General features: G+C 35.7%; 2 protein-coding genes across 4 annotated transcripts; one reads left to right on the forward strand and one right to left on the reverse strand.

The window, feature by feature from the left end:
* The first annotated feature begins 1,322 nt into the window (after positions 1–1,322).
* LOC107959789 (lysine-specific histone demethylase 1 homolog 3) lies at positions 1,323–10,261 on the forward strand. Of its 3 annotated transcripts, none has more exons than XR_001700946.2 (9): positions 1,323–3,557; positions 3,897–4,038; positions 4,184–6,484; positions 6,613–6,706; positions 6,829–7,196; positions 7,698–8,378; positions 8,467–8,541; positions 8,910–9,400; positions 9,493–10,261. XR_001700946.2 is itself a non-coding variant. In XM_016895936.2 (9 exons), the coding sequence occupies exons 2-9, from the start codon at positions 1,861–1,863 to the stop codon at positions 8,973–8,975; spliced, it is 5,424 nt and encodes a 1,807-aa protein (XP_016751425.2). In that variant the 5' UTR covers positions 1,343–1,496; positions 1,630–1,860; the 3' UTR covers positions 8,976–10,261. The 3 variants fall into 3 exon arrangements, 2 of the variants coding, with proteins under 2 accessions (XP_016751424.2, XP_016751425.2); XM_016895936.2 differs by having other exon boundaries at positions 1,343–1,496; positions 1,630–3,557; positions 8,910–10,261; XM_016895935.2 differs by having other exon boundaries at positions 8,910–10,261.
* Positions 10,262–12,441: 2,180 nt separating this feature from the next.
* On the reverse strand, positions 12,442–22,003 carry LOC121203637 (probable serine/threonine-protein kinase DDB_G0267686). Its single transcript, XM_041112037.1, is given in 14 exon segments — positions 12,442–12,831; positions 12,933–13,005; positions 13,118–13,406; positions 13,714–13,870; positions 14,106–14,125; positions 14,230–14,353; positions 15,535–15,835; positions 17,167–17,281; positions 19,212–19,310; positions 19,873–19,968; positions 20,545–20,634; positions 21,403–21,517; positions 21,520–21,757; positions 21,965–22,003. Coding segments are annotated over 14 exon segments (1,839 nt in total). The 3' UTR covers positions 12,442–12,748.
* Between the last annotated feature and the right edge of the window lies 1 nt (position 22,004).

A 22,004-nucleotide genomic window follows, 5' to 3' on the forward strand; every position in this document is an offset into this window, starting at 1 on the left:
AATGTCTATTTAGGTAAAAGTATTAGGGAAGTCTATGTATTTAGAGGAGGATTACATTTCAGCTCTTTTATTGAAAAAATAAGTAAATTAGCCTTTATACAATTTGAAGGGTGTAAATTAACCTTCGTTAATTTTTTTTTTGTTAAACGATAATGTGGAATGTTAATTTAAATGGTTAATTACTAATTTGGTCCATGAACTTTAGTTAAAATATTATTTTGAAACTTTTTTTTAATTCTTAACAATAATTTTAAAAAATTAAAAAAATCTTAAAATAAAAATAAATTATTAAAATATTAAATAAAACACATTTTAGATTACAGGCGCCTTTCATGGGGGTTCTACAACATTTTTAAGGGAATCTATTGGAAATGCAGTATTTTTTAGTGTGTATGAATATGTTCGTTATTATATGCACTTTCAGCTAAATATGTGGTTCATCTGACCATAACAATTTGGAAGATATGGGAATTGGAATTCTGGGTGATGTAGCTGTAAACATTCTAACATTCTTGTACATTGATTTTTCAATTTTAAGTTACAATATGGTCTATCTGTATTTAGTTTTATTCTTAATTTTTTTTTTTTTAGTTTTGATAAACTATTTTAACTTCAAACGTAACAAAAATTATTATCGAGACCACTTTAAAGAAAAACTCTTCCACAAAATTTTTCAAGTTTTAAATTGAATAAGATGTTATAAATTAGCACAAAAAGATAGATAGCAACACGGCGGAGGTTTTATAACAATCAAAATACTATTGAAACTAGATTACGATATTCAAATTGTTTCCTCTACCGGATGTCTGGACTTAGAGGATACTACACACGCCTGGGTCCTACTATAGTAAAGAGCTTTTCTTGCTAATGCAGTTGTGATTCTCACTTGAGAGCTTTTCCTACTATACTAAGGAAGCTAATAATTAATTCATCCATCTAGTCACAACAAACTTTTTAACTTTTTTGAAGTTATATAATTAGTCACCACATTATTTTTGATAATTTTTAGTTATTTTTAAGTTTTTTAATTGTTTAGAATTATTATTAAGAAAATTTTTAAAAAAATTAAAAATTATATTTTAGTTATAATTTAGGTACCAAATTAATAACTATTAAAATTAACGTTTCCCCTCATCATTGAGAAAATTTTAATGAAATGGTTAGTTTAAACGTTTTTAAATGTATAAAAATTAATTTATTTATTTTTTTAATAAATGGATCAAAATATAATTTATTTCTAAATATAGGGGTTTTCTCGATACTTTTAACTGTGTATTTAAAACTTAAGAGATATGTGACTCAAATGGTTAATTTTGAATAGTTACATGATTAAATTGTAACTTTTTAGAATTGAACGATGAATGTGTAAAGTTATAAAGGAATGAGCATGGGTGTCTAAAAGTCTAATTCCAACAACAGCGACCGCTAACGTGCGCCTCTCAGTCTCCTCGACAAATTCCATTATCGCCAACATTTCACTGCTATTCGTCCCTCAGGTCTGGTTTATTCTCCAATCTCTGTATCTTTACATATTTCTTCAGGCCATATTAGTTATTTTGAAAACCCTAGATTTTCCTTTTCTTTTATTCTTTTTGAAATCTTATTTCCTCATTGGGTTACGTGCACTAGAGGGAGAGTAGGACCTAGGCATTGAGGATACTTTGTGGAAAACTCATTAATCGGAGGAAACTCTATCCATATTTAGTGTAAATAGAACATTTTGGTGAATATTTGTAAGGATTTGCTGAGGCTTGGAACTTTTTGGTTTTGGCTTCGGGACTTTTGGCTTATGGCTTTAGTTGCTTGAATGAAGGAATTTTTATTCGAAATTATGAGCTTCGGGCTTTTGGTTATTGAGACATGGAAAGTGATGACGGTTCAAACTCCAAGGCAGGTCCACAATTGCAATTTGATTTGGGGAATAATGTTGAGCTAGGGCTAGAAAAGGTTACATTACAGAATTCTTTGAAACTTAGGAACAAGAAAATGGATGGTGGTGGGGGCTCTAAGAAAAGACTAAAAGTAACAGCGGTGGAGGTTGATGTTGATTCAGATGATGATGAGCCCATTTTGTCCTTGTTGAAGTTAAGAAAACCCAAGAATCCTAAAAAGGATAAGGCTGGTTTGGAAGGCAGCGCTGGGAAGTGCAAGAAGGTTGAAGTTAAAGCAGTTAAAACTGAGGGCAAGAATGAGGAGGATTTGGGGGGAATGAATGATACGTTGGCCAGCTTTAGAAAGAAGCTAAAGGATCCCAAGAAAGATGTTGATCCAGGAGCAAAGAGGGAAAGGGATTATTCTTTGAATAAGTCTGTGGAGGGTGGTGTAGTTTTGGATGGGAAATCTGTGTCGAACACTGGTGTGAAAGGTCAGGATATTGGTGAAGACAGGTCTGATGCGGTTACTGATACAGTTTTCGAAAGAAAGCATACAGGGAAAGTAAGGAGAGCCAAGTTTGATTCAAAATCCAAGCTCATCGAGGTTGATGATGAATCCAGAGCTAAGCTAGAGGAAGATCAGAATGAGGGAGGTTTGTCGCCTGAGGGTGGTTTGAATCAACATTCTCACGAGGCACAATCTGATTCAGTGAGGAAATCTTGCCCAATTACGAGTTTGAAACATAATTGCAAGGGTTCCCATCATGCTTCTGCTTCAAAGAATCCTAGCAGAAATTATGGTGATAGGTCTCATTCAGATTCTAGTTCAAGCTTCTCACATTCATTCTCCAAAGAATGCAACACAGCTGAGAATCAAGGATTTGGCCATAGTGTGTGTCAACAAGAAAGCATTTTGGAACCAGGTGACTTAAATGTTCAAAAGGGTCCTTCAGGGGATCCATGTAGGTCACCTAAAGTTTGTGACAAAGAAAAATATGGGCATTCCAACATTGAGCTCAGGGACAATTGCTCAGCAGTTGACCAGAGGAATAAGCCAGAAAGTGGAGGTTCACGACAAACTAAACATAACCTGTTACCGTCTGTTGTTGATTCACTGAAGATGGAAGATACTTGCACTGATGTTCCAAATGCTTGCGCTGAGGAAAACTCTTTAGAAGACTCTGTTCATCCCAATGAATTTGTTGCCTCCATTCAGAGGTGCAACTCTGCTCTCCGTCAACCTTCTGAAGATGCATGCCATGGTGCGTGTGGTCCCAGCCATGATACTCTTTTCATCAGCAAAGAGGCCAATGTTGATTCTCCCACATCAACACCTGATGAAAATGAAAGTTTTCATGAAGATGCAATCTCTCTCCCCAGTTCTGAAATCAAAGACAGTATGTCATCAGCTGTACAGCGAGGTGGGCGCAGTATTAAAAAGCGTAGACATGGAGATATGGCTTATGAAGGGGATGCTGATTGGGAGAATTTGCTAAATGAGCAAGGGTTTTTTGGAAATCAACAGTTTGCAGACAGTGATCGTTCCTTTAGAGCAAAAGAGAAGTTTGATGAGGCAGCAGTATCATCTGGACTGAAAGCTCGTGCTGTGGGACCAGTTGAGAAGATCAAATTTAAGGAGGTCTTGAAGGGTAGAGGTGGGCTACAGGAATACTTGGAATGCAGGTTTGTGAATATTTATATAATTTTGTTTGCTGTTTGTAATTGTTATGAATGTTTATGAGTATGGATTCCTTTTTTATGCTCTCATTCTGTTTTTGTTTTAAACTATAACTATTAATTACATTGAGACCTAGGGTGCCAGGTAGCATCTTTTTGTAGTAATTTTATTTTTTGTGATCTGTGGTTTGGCATCTATAGTATTCATAAACTTTAAGGATTTGTACTGGTCACTTTCTTTGATAGGAGCTGATATGATCGCTAGTTTCCATTGTGCTGCATTCAGATTTTCTGTTTTAAAAAATTATGTTTTCTTCAATGGAATTTAATTTCTTGGTGCTGCAGGAATCATATCTTAGGTCTTTGGAGTAAAGATGTTAACCGCATTTTGCCTCTTGCTGAGTGTGGTGTTACTGACACTCCTTCAGAGGGTGAACCACCCCGAGCTTCCCTAATCAGGGAGATATATGCATTTCTTGATCAGGGTGTAAGTGTTTGCTCTTGAATGAGTGAAAATTTATCCATATGTTTGTTGATGGATACGGTTTTTTTTTTTTTTTTTTGAATTTCTCTAATTTTAGTACCTTTGTAAAGTATGTTGATCTTGAAGTTTGGATAACCTCTCTTTGCAGGGTTACATAAACTTTGGAATTGCTTCAAAGAAAGAAAAAGCTGAGCTTAGGGTTAAGGATAACCGCAAGCTTCTAAAGGAAAGAAAAAATTATGGCAATTCTGTGGCCTCTGTTGCTGATTCAGAGGATGGAGTTGCCTTCATCCTTGGCCAAGTCAAGAATTCTGAAGCCTCAATGGATGCAAAGATCAGTGTTAGAGTTGATGATGAAAACCAGGCATCTGAAGCCACAATACCTGAAGTGTTGGTTGATTCGATCACATCAGAATTACCTTGCAGAAAAGAACAAAAGGAACACCCAAGTGATAATTGCCAGCAAAATGGCAGCATCAGTGCAAAACTAAACCCTTTATTGATTAGTTCGCAGGTTCCAAGTGCAGATCTATCTTGTGATGCTATTGACATGGGAATAGCCCCTGTAGTAACTCCAGAAGAAAGAAATGACTCTCATTATGTTCAGTCTGCAACTTATGATAAACCTGATGGGAATCATCAACTGCAGGGTGATTCAGAGGTCAGAAAGAACATCATAATTGTTGGAGCTGGTCCTGCTGGATTGACTGCTGCACGCCACTTGAAACGTCAGGGATTTTCTGTAGTAGTACTTGAGGCTAGGGATAGGATAGGAGGTCGTGTTTATACTGATTGCTCCTCTCTTTCAGTACCTGTGGATCTTGGGGCTAGCATTATTACTGGAGTTGAGGCTGATGTGTCAACTAATAGAAGACCAGATCCATCCTCACTGATTTGTGCACAGTTGGGGCTAGAGTTGACTGTGTTGAATAGTTCCTGTCCTCTTTATGACATTGTATCTGGTCAAAAGGTTCCTGCTGATCTGGATGATGCTCTGGAAGCTGAATACAATAGTCTTCTTGATGATATGGTGTTTCTTGTTGCTCAAAAAGGTCAAAAAGCAATGACAATTTCTCTTGAGGATGGTTTAGAATTTGCCCTAAAAAGGCATCGGATGGAAGAAATAGGAGCTGATATTGAAGAAATAGAATCACATTCTTCAGTGGATGCTGTCTATGACTTGAAAGCAAGCAATGGAAAAAAATGTTCTGAAGGGGAGATTTTGAGTCCTCTTGAGAGAAGGGTTATGAATTGGCACTATGCCCACTTGGAGTATGGCTGTGCTGCTCCGCTTAAGGAAGTGTCTCTTCCCAATTGGAATCAAGATGATGTTTATGGCGGCTTTGGAGGAGCCCATTGTATGATTAAAGGAGGTTACAGTAAGGTGGTTGAGTCTCTTGGAGAAGGACTTCTGATCCACTTGAGCCATGTAGTCACAAATATTTCATACGGCCCAAAGGACCCTGGGATTGATAATAGTCATCATAGGCAGGTCAAAGTTTCAACGTCAAATGGCAGTGAATTTTCAGGAGATGCTGTGCTGATCACTGTGCCACTTGGTTGCTTGAAAGCAGGAGCCATAAAGTTTTCTCCTCCATTGCCCCAATGGAAACATTCTTCCATACAGCAACTTGGTTTTGGAGTACTTAATAAAGTTGTTTTGGAATTTCCAGAAGTTTTTTGGGATGATACTGTGGATTACTTTGGAGTGACTGCTGAGGAAACAGATAGTAGAGGCCATTGCTTTATGTTTTGGAATGTCCGAAAAACTGTTGGGGCTCCTGTTCTTATAGCCTTAGTGGCTGGTAAGGCAGCTATTGATGGTCAAACTATGAGCTCATCAGATCATGTAAACCATGCTGTACTTATTCTCCGAAAACTTTTTGGTGAGGCTTCAGTTCCTGATCCTGTTGCCTCAGTTGTAACTGATTGGGGAAGGGATCCTTTCAGTTACGGTGCTTACTCCTATGTTGCCATTGGAGCATCTGGAGAAGACTATGATATGCTGGGCAGGCCTGTTGAGAACTGCTTGTTTTTTGCTGGAGAAGCTACCTGCAAGGAGCATCCTGACACAGTTGGTGGTGCAATGTTGAGTGGACTTCGGGAGGCTGTGCGATTAATTGACATATTTACCACTGGAAATGATTATACAGCTGAAGTAGAGGCAATGGAGGGTGCACAGAGACGATCAGAATCAGGAAGGGATGAAGTTAGGGACATAATTAAGAGACTTGAAGCAGTTGAACTTTCTAATGTCTTGTACAAAAACTCTTTGGATCGTGCTTGGGTTTTGAGCAGGGAAGCTTTACTACAGGACATGTTCTTTAATGTGAAAACCACTTCAGGACGACTGCATCTAGCCAAAAAATTGTTGGGTCTCCCAGTTGAATCCTTGAAATCCTTTGCTGGGACAAAGGAAGGGCTTAGCACACTCAACTCATGGATGCTGGTATTATTGCTTTTCATGATTTATTATCCATCCTTGGGTCCTAATATGAATTTGTTCTACTAATGCATATATTTAGTGGCACTAAATAATGGCTTTGATGTTTATTGTGTTCATATTGAAATTTATAGGATTCGATGGGGAAAGATGGGACTCAGTTGTTGCGCCATTGTGTTCGTCTTCTTGTGCTTGTTTCAACTGATCTACTTGCAGTTCGTTCATCAGGTACTTGTTTATTGTGCTACCGTATATATTTTTCCATAATGTACTTGCACAGTATGTGTGAAGTTTTTCTTTGTATGTTAAAATAAAAGTGGCTACAATGACTTTTTTATTAATTTTTTTAGGCATAGGGAAAACTGTGAAGGAAAAAATTTGTGTGCATACAAGTCGTGATATACGTGCTATAGCAAGCCAGCTGGTTAGTGTTTGGCTTGAAGTCTTCCGTAAGGCAAAAGCTTCTTCAAAGAGAAAACCCCTTAAAGATACTGCTTCAGGAAAGCCGCCTCTACACTCACAACATTGTGCTTTTGAGAGTAAAGCAAGCTTGCAGGATCCATTTCCTGCTGGAAAGCAGTATCCTTTCTATGCAAAAGAGAATGGCAAATCGGTTGATATGGAGGTGGAATCTGTCAACCAAGGAATGTCAGAGGAAGAGCAGGCTGCCTTTGCTGCTGAAGCAGCTGCCCGAGCTGCAGCAAAAGCAGCTGCAGAGGTAGGTCTTTCTTGTACCCTTTCTACAGTGGCATATTGATATTGATGCATTGTCCTTAAACAACTGTTACTTAAATACCACCTTGTAGAAGGCTTATCTGTGTTTTCGGATGTTTGGTTTTATCTTGTTTCTCTTCAACACCAAAAGATTTATAGAGCTTATACCTGTTTTGGTGTTAGCTTTTTCAGCATCAGCCTTCTCATATAACCTTTTAAGAGTATGTCATGAAGGCTTTTCTACTGTTAAAGAATTGAATGAATGCGTTGTTTTCACTTTTGATCAAGTTGATATCAAAAGTTGATAGGCTGATAAAATATGGGATAACTTTGTGATAGTATTTGACATCAATTTGAAAATGCAAAGAGTTGCCCAGCGGTGTAGTATAATCATATTATTCATGTAAATTTTGATTTTCATCTTCAATAAAAAAAATTCCTTCTTTCTTTCCTACTTTGTTGATGGACTTGTGCTCATAAAGAGATTAACTATTGTACTTCACAGGCACTTGCATCCACAGAAGCCAACTGCAACAAATTGCTGCAGCTTCCTAAAATTCCTTCTTTTCACAAATTTGCCAGAAGGGAGCAATATGCACAAATGGATGAAGGGAAATGGCCTGGTGGTGTTTTAGGAAGACAAGATTGTATATCAGAAATAGATTCTAGGAACTGCAGAGTCAGAGACTGGTCTGTTGATTTCTCTGCTGCTTGTGTTAACCTTGACAGTTCCAGAATGTCAGTAGATAACCTGTCTCAGAGGAGCCACTTGAAGCTTAGAGAACACTCTGGAGAAAGTTTGGCTGTGGACAGTAGTATCTTCACAAAAGCATGGGTTGAGAATGCTGGTAGTGAGGGGATTAAGGATTGTCATGCCATTGAGAGATGGCAGTCTCAAGCAGCTGCTGCTGATCCAGATTTCTTCCATCCTACAAATTTCAAGGATGAGGAAGATTCAAATGCTAGTTCAAGGCAAACAACCTGGAAGCATGATGGACGAGCAAATGAGAGCTCCATCTCCCAAGTTTCTGTAAACAAGGAGCGATTTGAAAATCATCCCCATGGTACTGATCGTATTAAGCAGGCTGTCGTTGATTATGTTGCATCATTGCTAATGCCCCTTTATAAGGCAAGAAAAATTGATAAGGAGGGATACAAATCGATAATGAAGAAAACTGCGACAAAGGTTTTTCTTCTCTTTTATTTTCACTCATTAGTTCTCAACTTTTTTTGCCTCTTTCCAGTCTGGTCATAGGCTTTTGTTCTTGTACCAGGTAATGGAGCAGGCAACAGATGCAGAGAAAAACATGGCTGTTTCTGAATTTCTAGATTTCAAGCGCAAAAATAAGGTATGCATATGCATTTCAAATGTTCTGTTTTAGGTTTATTATTTACCCAGTCTGCCTATAGACCTGTTGGTTCATCTTTTCTTTTTTGTTTTCCTCCCCAATTTTAAAGATTCTCTGAGGCACGCTACTGGCTTTATAATTGCTATTGAGATGATACAACCAGGGATTTATTGCTTTTGTTAGGCTTCATTTGTACATTAAATTTGATTTATGATTCTTATTATTCTGATTTTCTTTTTCACAATCACTTTAACAGACTTCCTAACAAAGTTGCTAAACTAAATAGTTCTTGCTTCCCCTCTTTTAGATAGCTAACCTTGATGCATCATTCTTAAATAAACTTAATTTTGCATGCTTTTGACATGCAGATTCGCCCCTTTGTAGACAAATTGATTGAGAGGCACATGGCAATGAAGCCAATCATGAAACCATGATGGTGTTAAGGATTGACTGACTGGTTATGCTTTATTGGTTGCTTCTCTGCAAGACCTATAAAAGCCTCTCTCTGCTTAAGTTCACTGCCTTAAATTATGGTGATGCTGGAAAAGAGTTATACAATCCACAGTTCATGATTCAGGTGTCCCTGGAACGAAAAAACATGATTCAGTGTTTTACAATCTGGATTGACCCTCAAAGGAAAGAAAAAGTCGCCCAAATTGAAGCCTTGCTGCAAACTAGGTCAGAAGCGGTACCAGAATATGGTAGAAGCATTTTGGATGCTGAATTGGTTTCTTTATTGTAAATGAGATCAATGAAAGTATTATGGTCATCATCTCTTCTGGATTGTGGGAAAACTTATTGGCGTCGAAGATGACATCAAGATCCTTGTATTATTGGCACAAAGACATAACTTCAAAGGGTGGTAGTCAAGATTCGAAATTTTATTCTTGGATTCCCACAGATTAGATATTACTTGTCTTACTTGTCTCTTTTTTATTTTGATGTGTACAGCTTAGAATGATGACAAGGATACAGAGATCGTCTATCTGGGAAATACTTCAACATTATCCTGATTTTTTAATTGAGCATCAATTGCTAACTTCAATTTCTTTCTTCAATTCTTTGTTGAAGGAATGATGTTTACATGGATGGAATGAATCTGAGGGGCAGTTGAACTGCATGCCATCAGCACACATGAAATATATATATTTTCTTCATTCCATGATAGAAGCCTTGGAGCTATTTCCTATATGACATTTACATTGAAAATTGCTTGTATCGTCAGTTTTGAAATTGTAAAGCAATTAGCATATTAATACTGAATAGCTATCGACTGCTGGGTAAGTTATTAGTTAGAGAAATGCCCAATGGAATGCTATTGCTGGCTGTTTCAAGTGATATACTTTGTGTGCAGAAGGTGAATGGAACATCCTTTCCATTTCTGGGTTACTTGTTCATTGAATGCATTTCAGTTGCTCATGCAAGCCTTAGATTCTGGTTTTCGCGGCTACATCAACAACAAATACTGCTCTCTCACCGCAGAAAGGTTTCTTCCCAACCGGGTATGGTTGTAGCCAAGGCCAGCCTCGTTCGATCCTCATCATCATTTCGACAGAACATGCTTTATTTTCACCGCAAACTTTGGCAAAACCTGCTTAAATGTCTTCCCTGTTGCTTTTTTCAATATTTAACACAAACCCTATTGCTGAAAGCAAGTAAATCTTACTGAAAGAATCGATTTCAATAGCAGGATACAACATCAAGGGAGGTTCTCGCCTTTTATTATTTGGCTTCATTTTCTGTTTCCTTCATAGATTTTTCTTAAATTACTACCCTGAAAATTGTTTACAATTGATTTCTACTTTCAAAAAAGAATATTTATATGAGCTTCTCTTTTGCCTCATGCTTGTGAAATCCGTCTCCTTTTTTTATGTGAATCATCTGTCTTTTATGAACCCATTGTTTTATTTTCAAACTCTGTAGTAGAAGAACAAGTGTTATTTCTTTTAGGGTCTGGGTCTATTCTTTCAATATACATTTTTTAAAGTAACATTCTTCTATTAGTTTTATTTTAATAATCGGCTAAATTCATAATCAAGTTTAGTCCAACTTTAAATTAAAATAAATTCTCTTAACATTATTTTCTTCATCCACAAAACTTGTTAAAGTCTTAAGAGCACTGAATTTCTTACCATTTGACACAAGAAGAATCCACAATCCTCCTTAATTATGATTTGCTTGCATACCCAACATTATTGACAAACCATTAATTTTAGTCTATATTTTTAAGTATTAAATTTCAGTGGATTTTTTAATTCTATAATCTTATCTAAAATAATAATATATGTAAATAAGAATCGAGTTTAATGGATAATCCATAAATTAATTTACATATTTAGATGGTGATGATGATTGTATTAAATATAAATAGATGAAAAGGTGACGAAGTAAAACTTAACTCATAACAATCATGGTGTTTTCCTCGACTTATTTCTGAAGTTATATTAAATAATAATCCTTAAATAAATTAAATTATAAAATAAATAAACAGGAGATACAATTCTAGTATATATATTATAAAATAAGCAACTGCTAAATTGTAAGAAGAAAAGGAAATGATATAGTAAAAAATAATAATAATAACACTGCACTAGAGTATCTGGTAAGGAGGCTATTCGTTCTATGAAGCTGCTTTTTCCAAAACTGACACTCTTTCATCATTTTCCTCTTCTTCAACACCACCCTGACCCTCCATGCATTCCTTCTTCCTCCAACAAACTTTGATGCTTTTGAGTTGCTCACAAGCAAATGCAAGCCTCAACGCCTCCCCTACTGATTCAGGTTTTGGAGGAATTATCCACTCCTGAAATTCCTCCTCAGTCCATCAACAAATATGTCTTTCATCAAAATTTCTGAGATCCCATGGTCTGGCCATCTCTGTAAAAGCCATTGCAGTCTCAGGAAATACGAGCGAACACACTCCTCACTGCCTTGATTCATCATGCCAAGTTCATTCCTCAGCTGCTCTTTCACTTGGGTTTTACGATACGCCTGCAGAAAAGATGCCTTGATTTCTGCCCAACCCAGTGAAGGGTATGGTTCTATGTGTAGATCATACCACAGACCAGCCTCATTGTGTAGGGTGACTGGGAAGACCCTCATCATCATTTCAACAGATGATGCATTATTTGCACGGCAAACCTGCTTAAATGAGTCACTGAGCATTGCTTGGGACTGCCATGAGACCTTAAAATATGAAGTGGCGGAATTGGAGAGTGAATTCAAAGAGGGGTAATCTTATTGGCGTTGGTAACGGATTGTGATTTAAAGTCGGAAGCATGATCATCATAGTCATAGACACAGTTCTCATTCTCTGGTTGTTCCAACTCATCTCCAGTGGGAGAATTGTTGTGTGGTGGGTGCAAGTGGCCAAGAGTTGGGTTCTTGTTTTCTTGGGCAATTTGGTTTTACAGACGGAAAATAGTAATAACTGCCTCTTTCAGTCGACAAAAAAGGCAACTTCTAATTGTGAGGGTCTCAAACTATTTTCTTCTATCAATTCAGTTTAACGTTTAATTTAATATATAAAAATATACTAATATTTAAGAAGAATGTTATCTTCTAAGGAAAATTTATTTGGCATTGCAGTCTTCTAAAGAAAACAAATTGCATTTTGCATCATGTGCAAAAGATTGTAGATTCTTATAAGAAATCAAAGTAGAATTGTGAGGAGTTCCTTCTTTTCTTTTACAACAACAATACATGTTCAAATAAAACCCAAACTAAAATTTTAAAATAGAAACCTCACATGATATTTAAACACATTTGGATACTCAAGTGCAGGGCCGCCAGCCATTGAAATCATACAAGGATCAGAAACTGAACCCACATTATGCCCAGTAGGATTACTTTCAAGAGTCGCCGCAAAGCATAGCATGTACCCAAACAAACAAAAACTAATTATAAGAAAAAAGGCAAAGATTCATTAGCTGGTCTGGATTTCATCTTTGTATACTGCCAACCCTCTCTACCAGCAGGAGAAGATGTAAATTACAAAGTTTTTGACTTTCCTCTTCCATTTTCTTTTTTTTGCTAGTCACGTACCACACCACATGAGAATGAAAAACTCTAAAAGAAAATCTTGTTTTTAGAATGACCGGGAAAATTATAGAAAGAACAAAAAGAAAAAGTATAATACAACCCGAAAAGCCGACAACACTGTTAACACCTCTACCAGGTTTTCTATACAAACAGAATGGTAATGGTATCAGCAGAGAGAGTACTCGCAATCAAGCAAGCGCGATAGTATTTCCCCACAACTCGGCCGCTCTTCCGGTTCTGCCCAACAATCTGTGTACCCAACAAATTCAACCACCCCCCAAATGTGGTCCATGAGATCAATAAGTAAAAAAAAATCCAGTAAAAATGTATGAAAACATTGTCTTGTGTACCTGAAATTAGCCTGCCTAGTGGACCTTCGGGAATCTCCAACCTTGATCCTTCGTTTGCAACAGCATAAACTACCTGAACCAGTATAGCAAAATGAATATGTATATATCTTCCAATATTGGAAATATATCTATAAGGTAAACTCATGTTTTGAGAATGACCAAGTAACAAGCATACAGCATCATACCCTTTCTGGTGGTACACCTTCCCATGGCCTATTTAAAGTACAAAGTTCCCACATTATCACTCCAAGGCTAAAAATATCACATTTTTCAGTGAAAGGATCATTTCGAATGAGCTCAGGAGCCATCCATTCAGGCGTTCCAGCAGATGCGGAGTCTCTCATAGGTCGGCTGGTCATTATTCTGGACAGACCAAAATCACATATCTTAACAGTCCAGTGCTTATTCACAAGGCAATTTGCACTTTTCAGATCACGATGAACAATTTTCATCCGATGCATACACATCAACCCCCTATATGAACAAAGAGAAAAATCTAGTCAGCATCACATTTTTTGTTCTACTTAAAAAAATTTATTCATGCACAAACCATCAGTTCATTCATCCCAACATGACCAATTAACCTAATTATACAGGTCCAAATATATTTGAAAATAAATTGTTTTTCTACAAACTCAACAAGCTTGAGTACAAGAATGTTCAGACTCTAGGTGTAAATATAAAACTTCAGAAAAAATCTTCTTAATTGCACTATATTCCTTTCAAATATGAAGGCAAAGAAAGATATGCACTTTGTAATTGATGCACAGGCCTAACAAACCTGCAGATATCACGCAACATTTTCAGTCTCCTCCGCCAGCTCAATCGTTTTTTCTGACCACTCAGATGGATCAAAAAGTACAACGATCCTATCTCCATGTATTCAGTAATCATCGACAACTGTGGTGGCTTTGTGCATGCCCCCAGAAACAAGATAACTGCAAAAAGCAGAACTCCTTGATTTACTTGATGATGAAACAAAGCAAACTTGCCAATGTTTCTTATGGTTCAATAGGAATCTTGTATATATGAGATAACTTACTAAAGACACACCGCCAGTGTTTATTTATTTATTTTACTTCATTTTCTGTTTGTTTTATTTCCGGTTGGACTACAAGACAATCCCAGACAAACCTAAAAATTAAAATTCTAGAGAAGGCCATAGAAATGTACCATTGGGATGTCGAAGTCGGCTGGAATCACAAACATGTAGAAACACAGTTGAATCAAGCATTATCAGAAAGATATTTAAACAGGAAAACATTAATAACTTTGGAACATATGGACAAAAGGATACCTAAGAATGGATATCTCATTGCAGAAATCTTCCATGTTTTCTGCAGTAAGATCTTGCTCCAAAAACACCTTGATTGCAACATCTGTTCCATTCCATACACCCCGAAAGACTTCTCCAAAAAACCCTGGACAATAAACACAACAAAATGTTGATAGAAATACAACCTGCTCAGTGAGAGTTTTCTAGAAAGATGGTATTTCTATCCATAATTAAGCACAAAATATTAATGCTTTGTCAGGCAAATCAATAAAAGCAGTGTCCAATGGCTTTTCATATGGTTTTCTGATATAGTTTGCAGAGGCTATTAAAGCATATGATTAAAATTTTCTGTTTATATGGTCTCATTTTATAACCTTCACAACTGACACCTAAAAAAAGGGGGTAAACAAAATGAACAGAAAAAATTAGATGACACTTCCTCTATTTTGTCCAAAAGCATACAAAAATTAGAATATATACATGCATAAATATACAAAGAAAAAAACCCAATTTGAAAATTAATGATGTACAAAATAGCCTCTCTTATGCATTCAACTGGAGAAAACAATTGACAATAGATGAGAAGGCCCAACTTGAATAAAAAAAGCACCAGAAACTCTGAAAAGAAGAGGTTCAGGACTCAGGAGACCACCGCATAAGATTCAAGTACAAGTGCAATACCAATTGTACAACTAACCTAACTAGTGAAAAAACAAAACAGGTCACATATTAAACAATTGAGAGGTTAACAAAGACCATGTACTTCAATATCATACTAAGCATCCAACCTAAAATGAAGAGTGGAGATTCCCTATATAAATATAAGGCAAAAAAGATTAAACTTCACTAAAGTGAGGTAACAGCATTTAGCCTATAACTTGAAACATGATAAAACCATCAGTCTGGTGGTTTCTCTAATATTCATCTGATTCAAGTGCCTGATATTTATAAGTTTAATTCCTGACCATTCTCGTGAAATTGATTTTGACAATCAGTATCTTCTCAATCTAATTTTCTGTAAGCATCATATCAATGTCACCATTCATTTCAAAGTTAGACTAAAGAAACCTTTAATTGGCATTATCGTCTTATTCAAATGCTGCTGCATTTAAAGTAGCATTTAGGACAGCCAGTGCTTTAGCATTTTGTTCTATACCAGTTCCCACCCCCCCCCCAAAAAAAAAAAACAACCCAACAGAAAGAAAGAAAAAAGAGGCAACTGTTCTGCGAAATATGAGAAAGAAAATGTAATGCATTAATCTAAATGAAGCAGGCGCAGGTAAGTTCATAGCAATTATACCATAGAAAGTTGAGAAGAGTGCTTACCTATCCCAACACGAGTTCCGACAGTTAATTCGGAGAAATCAATATTCCATTCAGTGTAAGGTAATAAAGGGTTATTGTTGAACATTGGAGATTCAAGAATTTTATTCCATGTTGCTACCATTTCATCATTTGCTACATAGCCTGAAACTCCAATTCTCTCTGAAGTTCGACTCCTATAGCCATGTGGAGATGATGGCAGTGATATAGCTCTTTGAGAATCTATTTCGTCCCTAGAAAGGTTATACAATGCAGAGCTCCCGCCAGCAATTTTATTGTGGCCATCAAGATGGAAGTTTGATGCCTAAGAGAACAAGAAGAAAACTTCAATGACCTATTAATTGTATTCAACCACATCCTCTCAAAAGGAAAGCATGTTCCAGTTTTCTGTTTTAAAGCCTTGCCACTAAACAAAGATTTTGTGGAATTAAGACAACAAAAAGAAAATAACAAAAGTTAATGTACCTATTTTATGGCAATTTGCATATAATCTGTGCATAGATTAGTTCTATTGCAATCAATTCTTTTATGGAATATTCGCACTGTGCAAATGGTAACAAAACAGAGTACAACTTTCTTATTTTAAAACCAGTAGCACAAATTTATGATATTAGGGAAATAAACAAGTGCAAGAGGAAAAAGTTTCCTGTGTTGATGTAATAACTTTACAAACATTAGAAACAGATAAGAAACAAGCATAAATCAGGTAAGGCATCAGAGCAACAATCATCAAAATGTGACTCTTAACAGAGAAGATAAAAAGCACTTCTTGTCCCTCTCCACATTTTAAGGAAATATAATTCATGTCGAAAGGAATTTTCCAACATCTATAGCAGCAAAAGTAACTGCACAAATCTGAAAGCTTCCCTATAACTAGGAGTCCCAAACTGATTAGAGGTCTAAGCAAATACAGTCAATATCTTTTATGTGTGTGTGTGTGTGTGTGTCTATATATATACAGAGAGAGAGAAAAGAGATCCATTTACACTAATATGAAACTGTATTAGTTTTACACACCTTCATAACTTTTATATGATTAATATTTTAACAAATCAACTACTGGATTTAGCAGTATAATCATATTTATCATGCATGTAAATTTCAAATCAATTAGATAACTCCATAATATTGATTGAGAAAACTACATTTTTTTTTCATATATACTTAATGGTAGGAATCTATTACATCGAACACAGACATTTTATTTACTCAAAACTCGACATGCATAATCAATGTTAATAAAACATGAATCATATAATCCGTTATGAGAATGTGTAAAAACTACTTCAATTTTACACTAATGTCAAAGAATCCCACCCAGTCATATATAAAATTCTAAACCCGAAATGATTATATCAGAAAATAGAAACAAATACCATATAACAATAGATACAATCCCCAAAAAAATGCAATTAATTTAAAACAAAACCAAACTGTAATTATCAAGTGAGACTCATATTATGTCCATTAAACAACATCTCCTGAAATGATCGACAGTGGTGCAAAAAAAATGTAACTGTATAGGCATAAATGGTGAAAGGCATGTTTGCCTTCTTGAAGGGATAGGGAAAAAGACTTGTGCAAGTGCAGAACATCCCACCATGATAAAGTAAATTTTTTGTAAAAGACACGTACATTTTCCTGAAGATCTGGACTCCTATCAGTTGAAGAATGGGAAAAAGATCTATCTTCCTTGCGCTCTTGCAAAAGACGATTTTGCTTCAATGTTTCATTCATAGCTCTTACAGCCCTGAAACAATACAGACATAATTCAAGTTAAACAACTACATAACAGAATGCATGCCCTGCCAAAAAAAATATCCCAAAAGTTTCAGAAAATATGCAGCAAAATGCACGTTCAGGTAACACCAAGGAGCAAACAAATAAATATAGGCATCACTTGGTATGCTTTATCAAAATATATTAGTGGATTGAAAACTAAAAGTCTACTAAGGTAAACAACTAGACAAGGTCATTTTAAACATTAATTGTGCAGTTCAATATCTAAAATTAATATGAACAAAAGCAAGAAGCCACCTTCATATGAAGCCTATAAGAGACTAGTTTTTTGTTTCATTTGATAATAGGGTTAGGGATGCTAGGGTTTGAACCCAAGCTGTCATGCCACACAAGCCTCTTGCTACTAGAACAAAAGGTTGTTGACAAGGATAATTATGATTAATTCCAAAGCTATTACCCATGAATAAATTTTTAAAAGAAAAAGATAAACTAGATTCTTCTATCCATTACATAGGGTTCAAACAATAAAAATACTTGATGCAATTGACAAATTAATAACTTCTATATAAAGGAAGAGAATAAAGGAGAAAAAAAAGAAAAGAAAAGAGGAAGATTAGATGTTTAGAAAATGTTTCCCTTTGACATCTCCAGTTTTACCCAGGAAAAAAAATCAAATAAGGGTATAATAACCAAATATGAAAATCTTTGTTTACCAATTTTCAGCAAAAGAGGAGATTTACATAAATTTGCTCCAACTATTTGGCCATGTTGGAAAACCAATGTTCCAATTTGCCAAATGTAGTTATTTACATTATCTTGTTGACCAATGATCATACTTAGCGTAACAGGAAACAGAAAGTACAAAACAATTTCTAAAGCTAAAGGAACCCTAAGGTAAGAAGGTTTATGACAAGAGCGAACTGGAAAACATGAAGAGATAAATTCAAGTTCATATTCAAGGGCTCAAAAGTTGGAGAATAACTTGTTTAAGTGGCATAATTTAAAACAATTCTAGCTGTAGAAAGTAAAAATTATGCAAACCGAAGGGTCAATCTGAAGAGATTGGTAGCACTAGATTTAATACTTAGTAGACACCTTGCATAAAAAGAAACTGTGTAACTTGCATGATAATTACGTAGGCCATAACAGCAAGACCCATGTGCCTCATTATACTACTAATTTTGTTTGTAACATAAGCCTGAGCAAATATGTTCCAATACACTGGTTTAAGACTGCAAGAAATCAGCAATCAATTAGATTTTTATTTGATCAAATGGATACATACTATTTTTCTTTTCTACATTTTGGAGAAAAAAGAAAGAAGGGTCAAAGGCAGGATGGCTTAAATTTTAAGATTTATCACTGAACCATCTCTCACAATTGTAGACAAGCAAACCAGACTTAAGGAAATTTGTGCTCCCTCCCCACTAACAAAAGAATTGTATATCCACATTTTTTGTGCTGTCCCCACCTTTTTTTGAATGTAAGAAAAATGTCCAAGAGATTTCCAGTTTGAACAAACTATATAACGAAACTCTAGGGTACATGTTAGAACCTGACAACCTTAAATCACATCTAATTACTCACAGCAAGTATCCTGAGTACATCAATTTATGCACTTCAGATAAAGTTCATTTAAAAGATTTTCAACATATTAGCACCTTTAAGGAAGTTATTGATATTCAAGGCTCCAAAGAAACTTCTATCTGTTGGCCCTTCTTTTTAGTGAATTGTAAATTAAAAATCCATTTTAATTAAGGCCCAGAATGGTTGAGCTAAACCAAAAAGAAAATCTGGGAAGGCACCTTGGAAATAGAAATGAGTTATCTTAATACTAGAACCAGAAGAAAAACAGAAATGCTAGGAAAATGAGTGAGAGAAAGAAAGCTAGATCAGTCAAGCATAAGAAGAAGTAACTCTTAACAAGAAATATAATCAACCTTACGATATCATCACTGATCTCTGGAGTCATGCTAATGCTTCTTCTCCTTATTCTACGAGCTTCAGATGTTGATGCACCATCTGATCTATAGCTAGATCTACAGTTCAAAGATAGCACTAAAATTTGTCAACAATTTGACTTTTAATTCTAAAGTTAATTTACAGAACACAGGAAAGGGAATGAAATGAGATTAACATTAGACCAGAACATTCTTTTCATTAAAGCCAAGGTAAGCATATTAAACTAAAAACAGACATCTGAATTCAGAACATCACCGGCTTGCCAAGCAAGATAACACTACCAGATTACCTGAACAAATGCTTATACACAGAACACAAGTATTTATCTTGAAATACTGGTATGATGAATAAAAATACAGTTATGGAAAGAAATCTGTTTTAAGGAAACTCCAAACTCAGCTCCACATCCTCTCTACATCCAACTCTAATACCCAAATGAAAGAAGTTTTGCAGCAACAGAAGAGTTTGGGGGAGGGAGGATGGAGATTTGCATGTTTTGAAATCAAAGACACAAGCATATACTGCAGCCTTATCATCACTACTCATGGCAAATATATGTTTTTCAGGAAACATGAGAACCAATTTCTGAATGAAAAAAGTAGATTAGATTTAATGAAAAAGAATCCAATCAAAAGGAACCTTGATGCAGCAATATCATCACCAAAATCTCTATGTGAATTCCTATCACCACTTAGCTTGGACCTTGCACGTGCTCGAAAAGATGGATGCTCTGGACTGCAAAGCCATTAAAAATTTAAAAGAGCAAGAATTACTTAACACATACTCTAATACAACTTACTGCCAACATGATGCAGGAGAAAAGAAATGAATTAGCCTCAAATTCTGTAACGTTCAGTTCTATTGTCCTCCTTGTATAGATTTAGGTTACCTTGTCTATTTATATAGTTATTAGTTTTAATTATTTCCAAGTATCAGGATTTTAGGGTGATATTGGTATTCTGCTTTGTAATAGGGTCAATTAGGTTTACCATGACCAATGTTGAGATATTCTCCTATTGAGTTTCTTCCCTATTCTCTAATTCTTCTATTCCTCTCCAATTCCATTCATTTCACCTGAATTGTTGCCACATACCTCCGATTTTCCCTATACATTACTATTGTATTCTCGTTCTCCAACCTGTTCTACATCACTGCATTGCTATGGCATCCCATCTATAACTATTTAATAAAAAGTGCAGGGACCAACAAGAATATCCGGTCATAATAAAACACAAACCATATAATAATAAGATCACACCATTCACTTTTAGCACATATCAAATCCAAAACACAAAAGGGCATGAGAGGAACCTGGAACTGGCGGTCCGCTGTTCAGCAATAACCTTTCTTCGGCTTCGACGCCAGAAAGTCGTAGCAATGTTCGGTTCACTATGTGACAGACTAAGGAAGCAAAATAAGTAAATATATAAAATTAGAAATTATCAGAAATGCTATGGCATATTAAATATTCAATCAAGCAGGTATTTTATCTTGTGAGCTTGGAAGCACAGGCACACAGATAAAACGGGTATGACATGACACAACATAGAAACAGTAATATTGCAATTTCTAAAAATTTTAAGACACAGTTATGACAAGACTCAGAAATAAATTTTTTTATATAATACTATACAATAAAATAGTAAAATTGATATTTTTCAATAAAACATTAATATGCAAATAGCTTTTCAAAAATTTTAAATTAAATTCCTTCAGAAAAAATTGCTCATTGTAGTTCCAAATTTGGGAAAATTGAAAAAAGAAAAAGATTTTCATCACATTTCTAGGCATGTCAAGCCAAGTCCAAACAAGTCCAATCATATCCTGACATGTTTCTGCCATTTATTTTAGTTTTATTTTTGATGTGTCCTCGCATCTGATATGTATTCTATCATGCTGTGTCCGATACTTGGATGCTCACTTGACAGAAGTGTCTGTGCTTCATAGATTGTGAGATGTCACAAGACCTGATCTAATTTTGAATGGAACTGAAGGTTCTCAATTTTTCAGCACTGCAGCAACCCAAACTAGAATTATAATATTTTACTTATCAAAATATATTATCTTTCTAAACATCTCACAAACACTTCTGACCTAGTACATTATGTCAAACACGCTCAAAAGGATAGTATGTGCAATATTGGAATGTGTCAAATGTCATCTGCTGACCTGTCAGGCTCAACTTTCTCAGAAAGTCCATAGAGAGGACTATTTGGCTCCAATGGTGAATCACAGGAATCATTTTCAGCAGAATCACTCTCCCCTGCTGCTGAAATATGGTCATAAAAATAGCCTTTGTTGATCTAGGTATCAACTGACCCGGAAACCGCATAAGATCAACTAATAGCTCCACAGAATTTAACACAACTATCACAGACATGTGTTTATAAGAATCTGCGCACTCAATAACCCCATCATTTGGCAAACCCTGAAAGAATGACACAAGAAATTGGCACAGCCTTTCAGTCAAAGATCTGACAACCAACAATAAAGAATGCCTTGGAAAATCTTCTATATTATCAACCTAATTTCACACAGTCCTGAAACTTGAAACTGAGATATGTATATATGGAAGAGGAAATAAACATTATCTGGACATGGGTATGGGTATGATTCTCCAACTATGTGGAGAAACTTAGAAAAAAAAAGCATTTGTATCGAGCATACCATACCAACATACCTCATAGGATAACAAGGAATTGAAGTAAAGACAGATTAAAAAAGATCATACATTATTCCTTGTCCCATTGTCAAGGGCAAATGCCAGCATT

The sequence above is a fragment of the Gossypium hirsutum genome, chromosome A05 (assembly GCF_007990345.1).
Source record: "Gossypium hirsutum isolate 1008001.06 chromosome A05, Gossypium_hirsutum_v2.1, whole genome shotgun sequence".
NCBI classification, from domain to species: domain Eukaryota; kingdom Viridiplantae; phylum Streptophyta; class Magnoliopsida; order Malvales; family Malvaceae; genus Gossypium; species Gossypium hirsutum.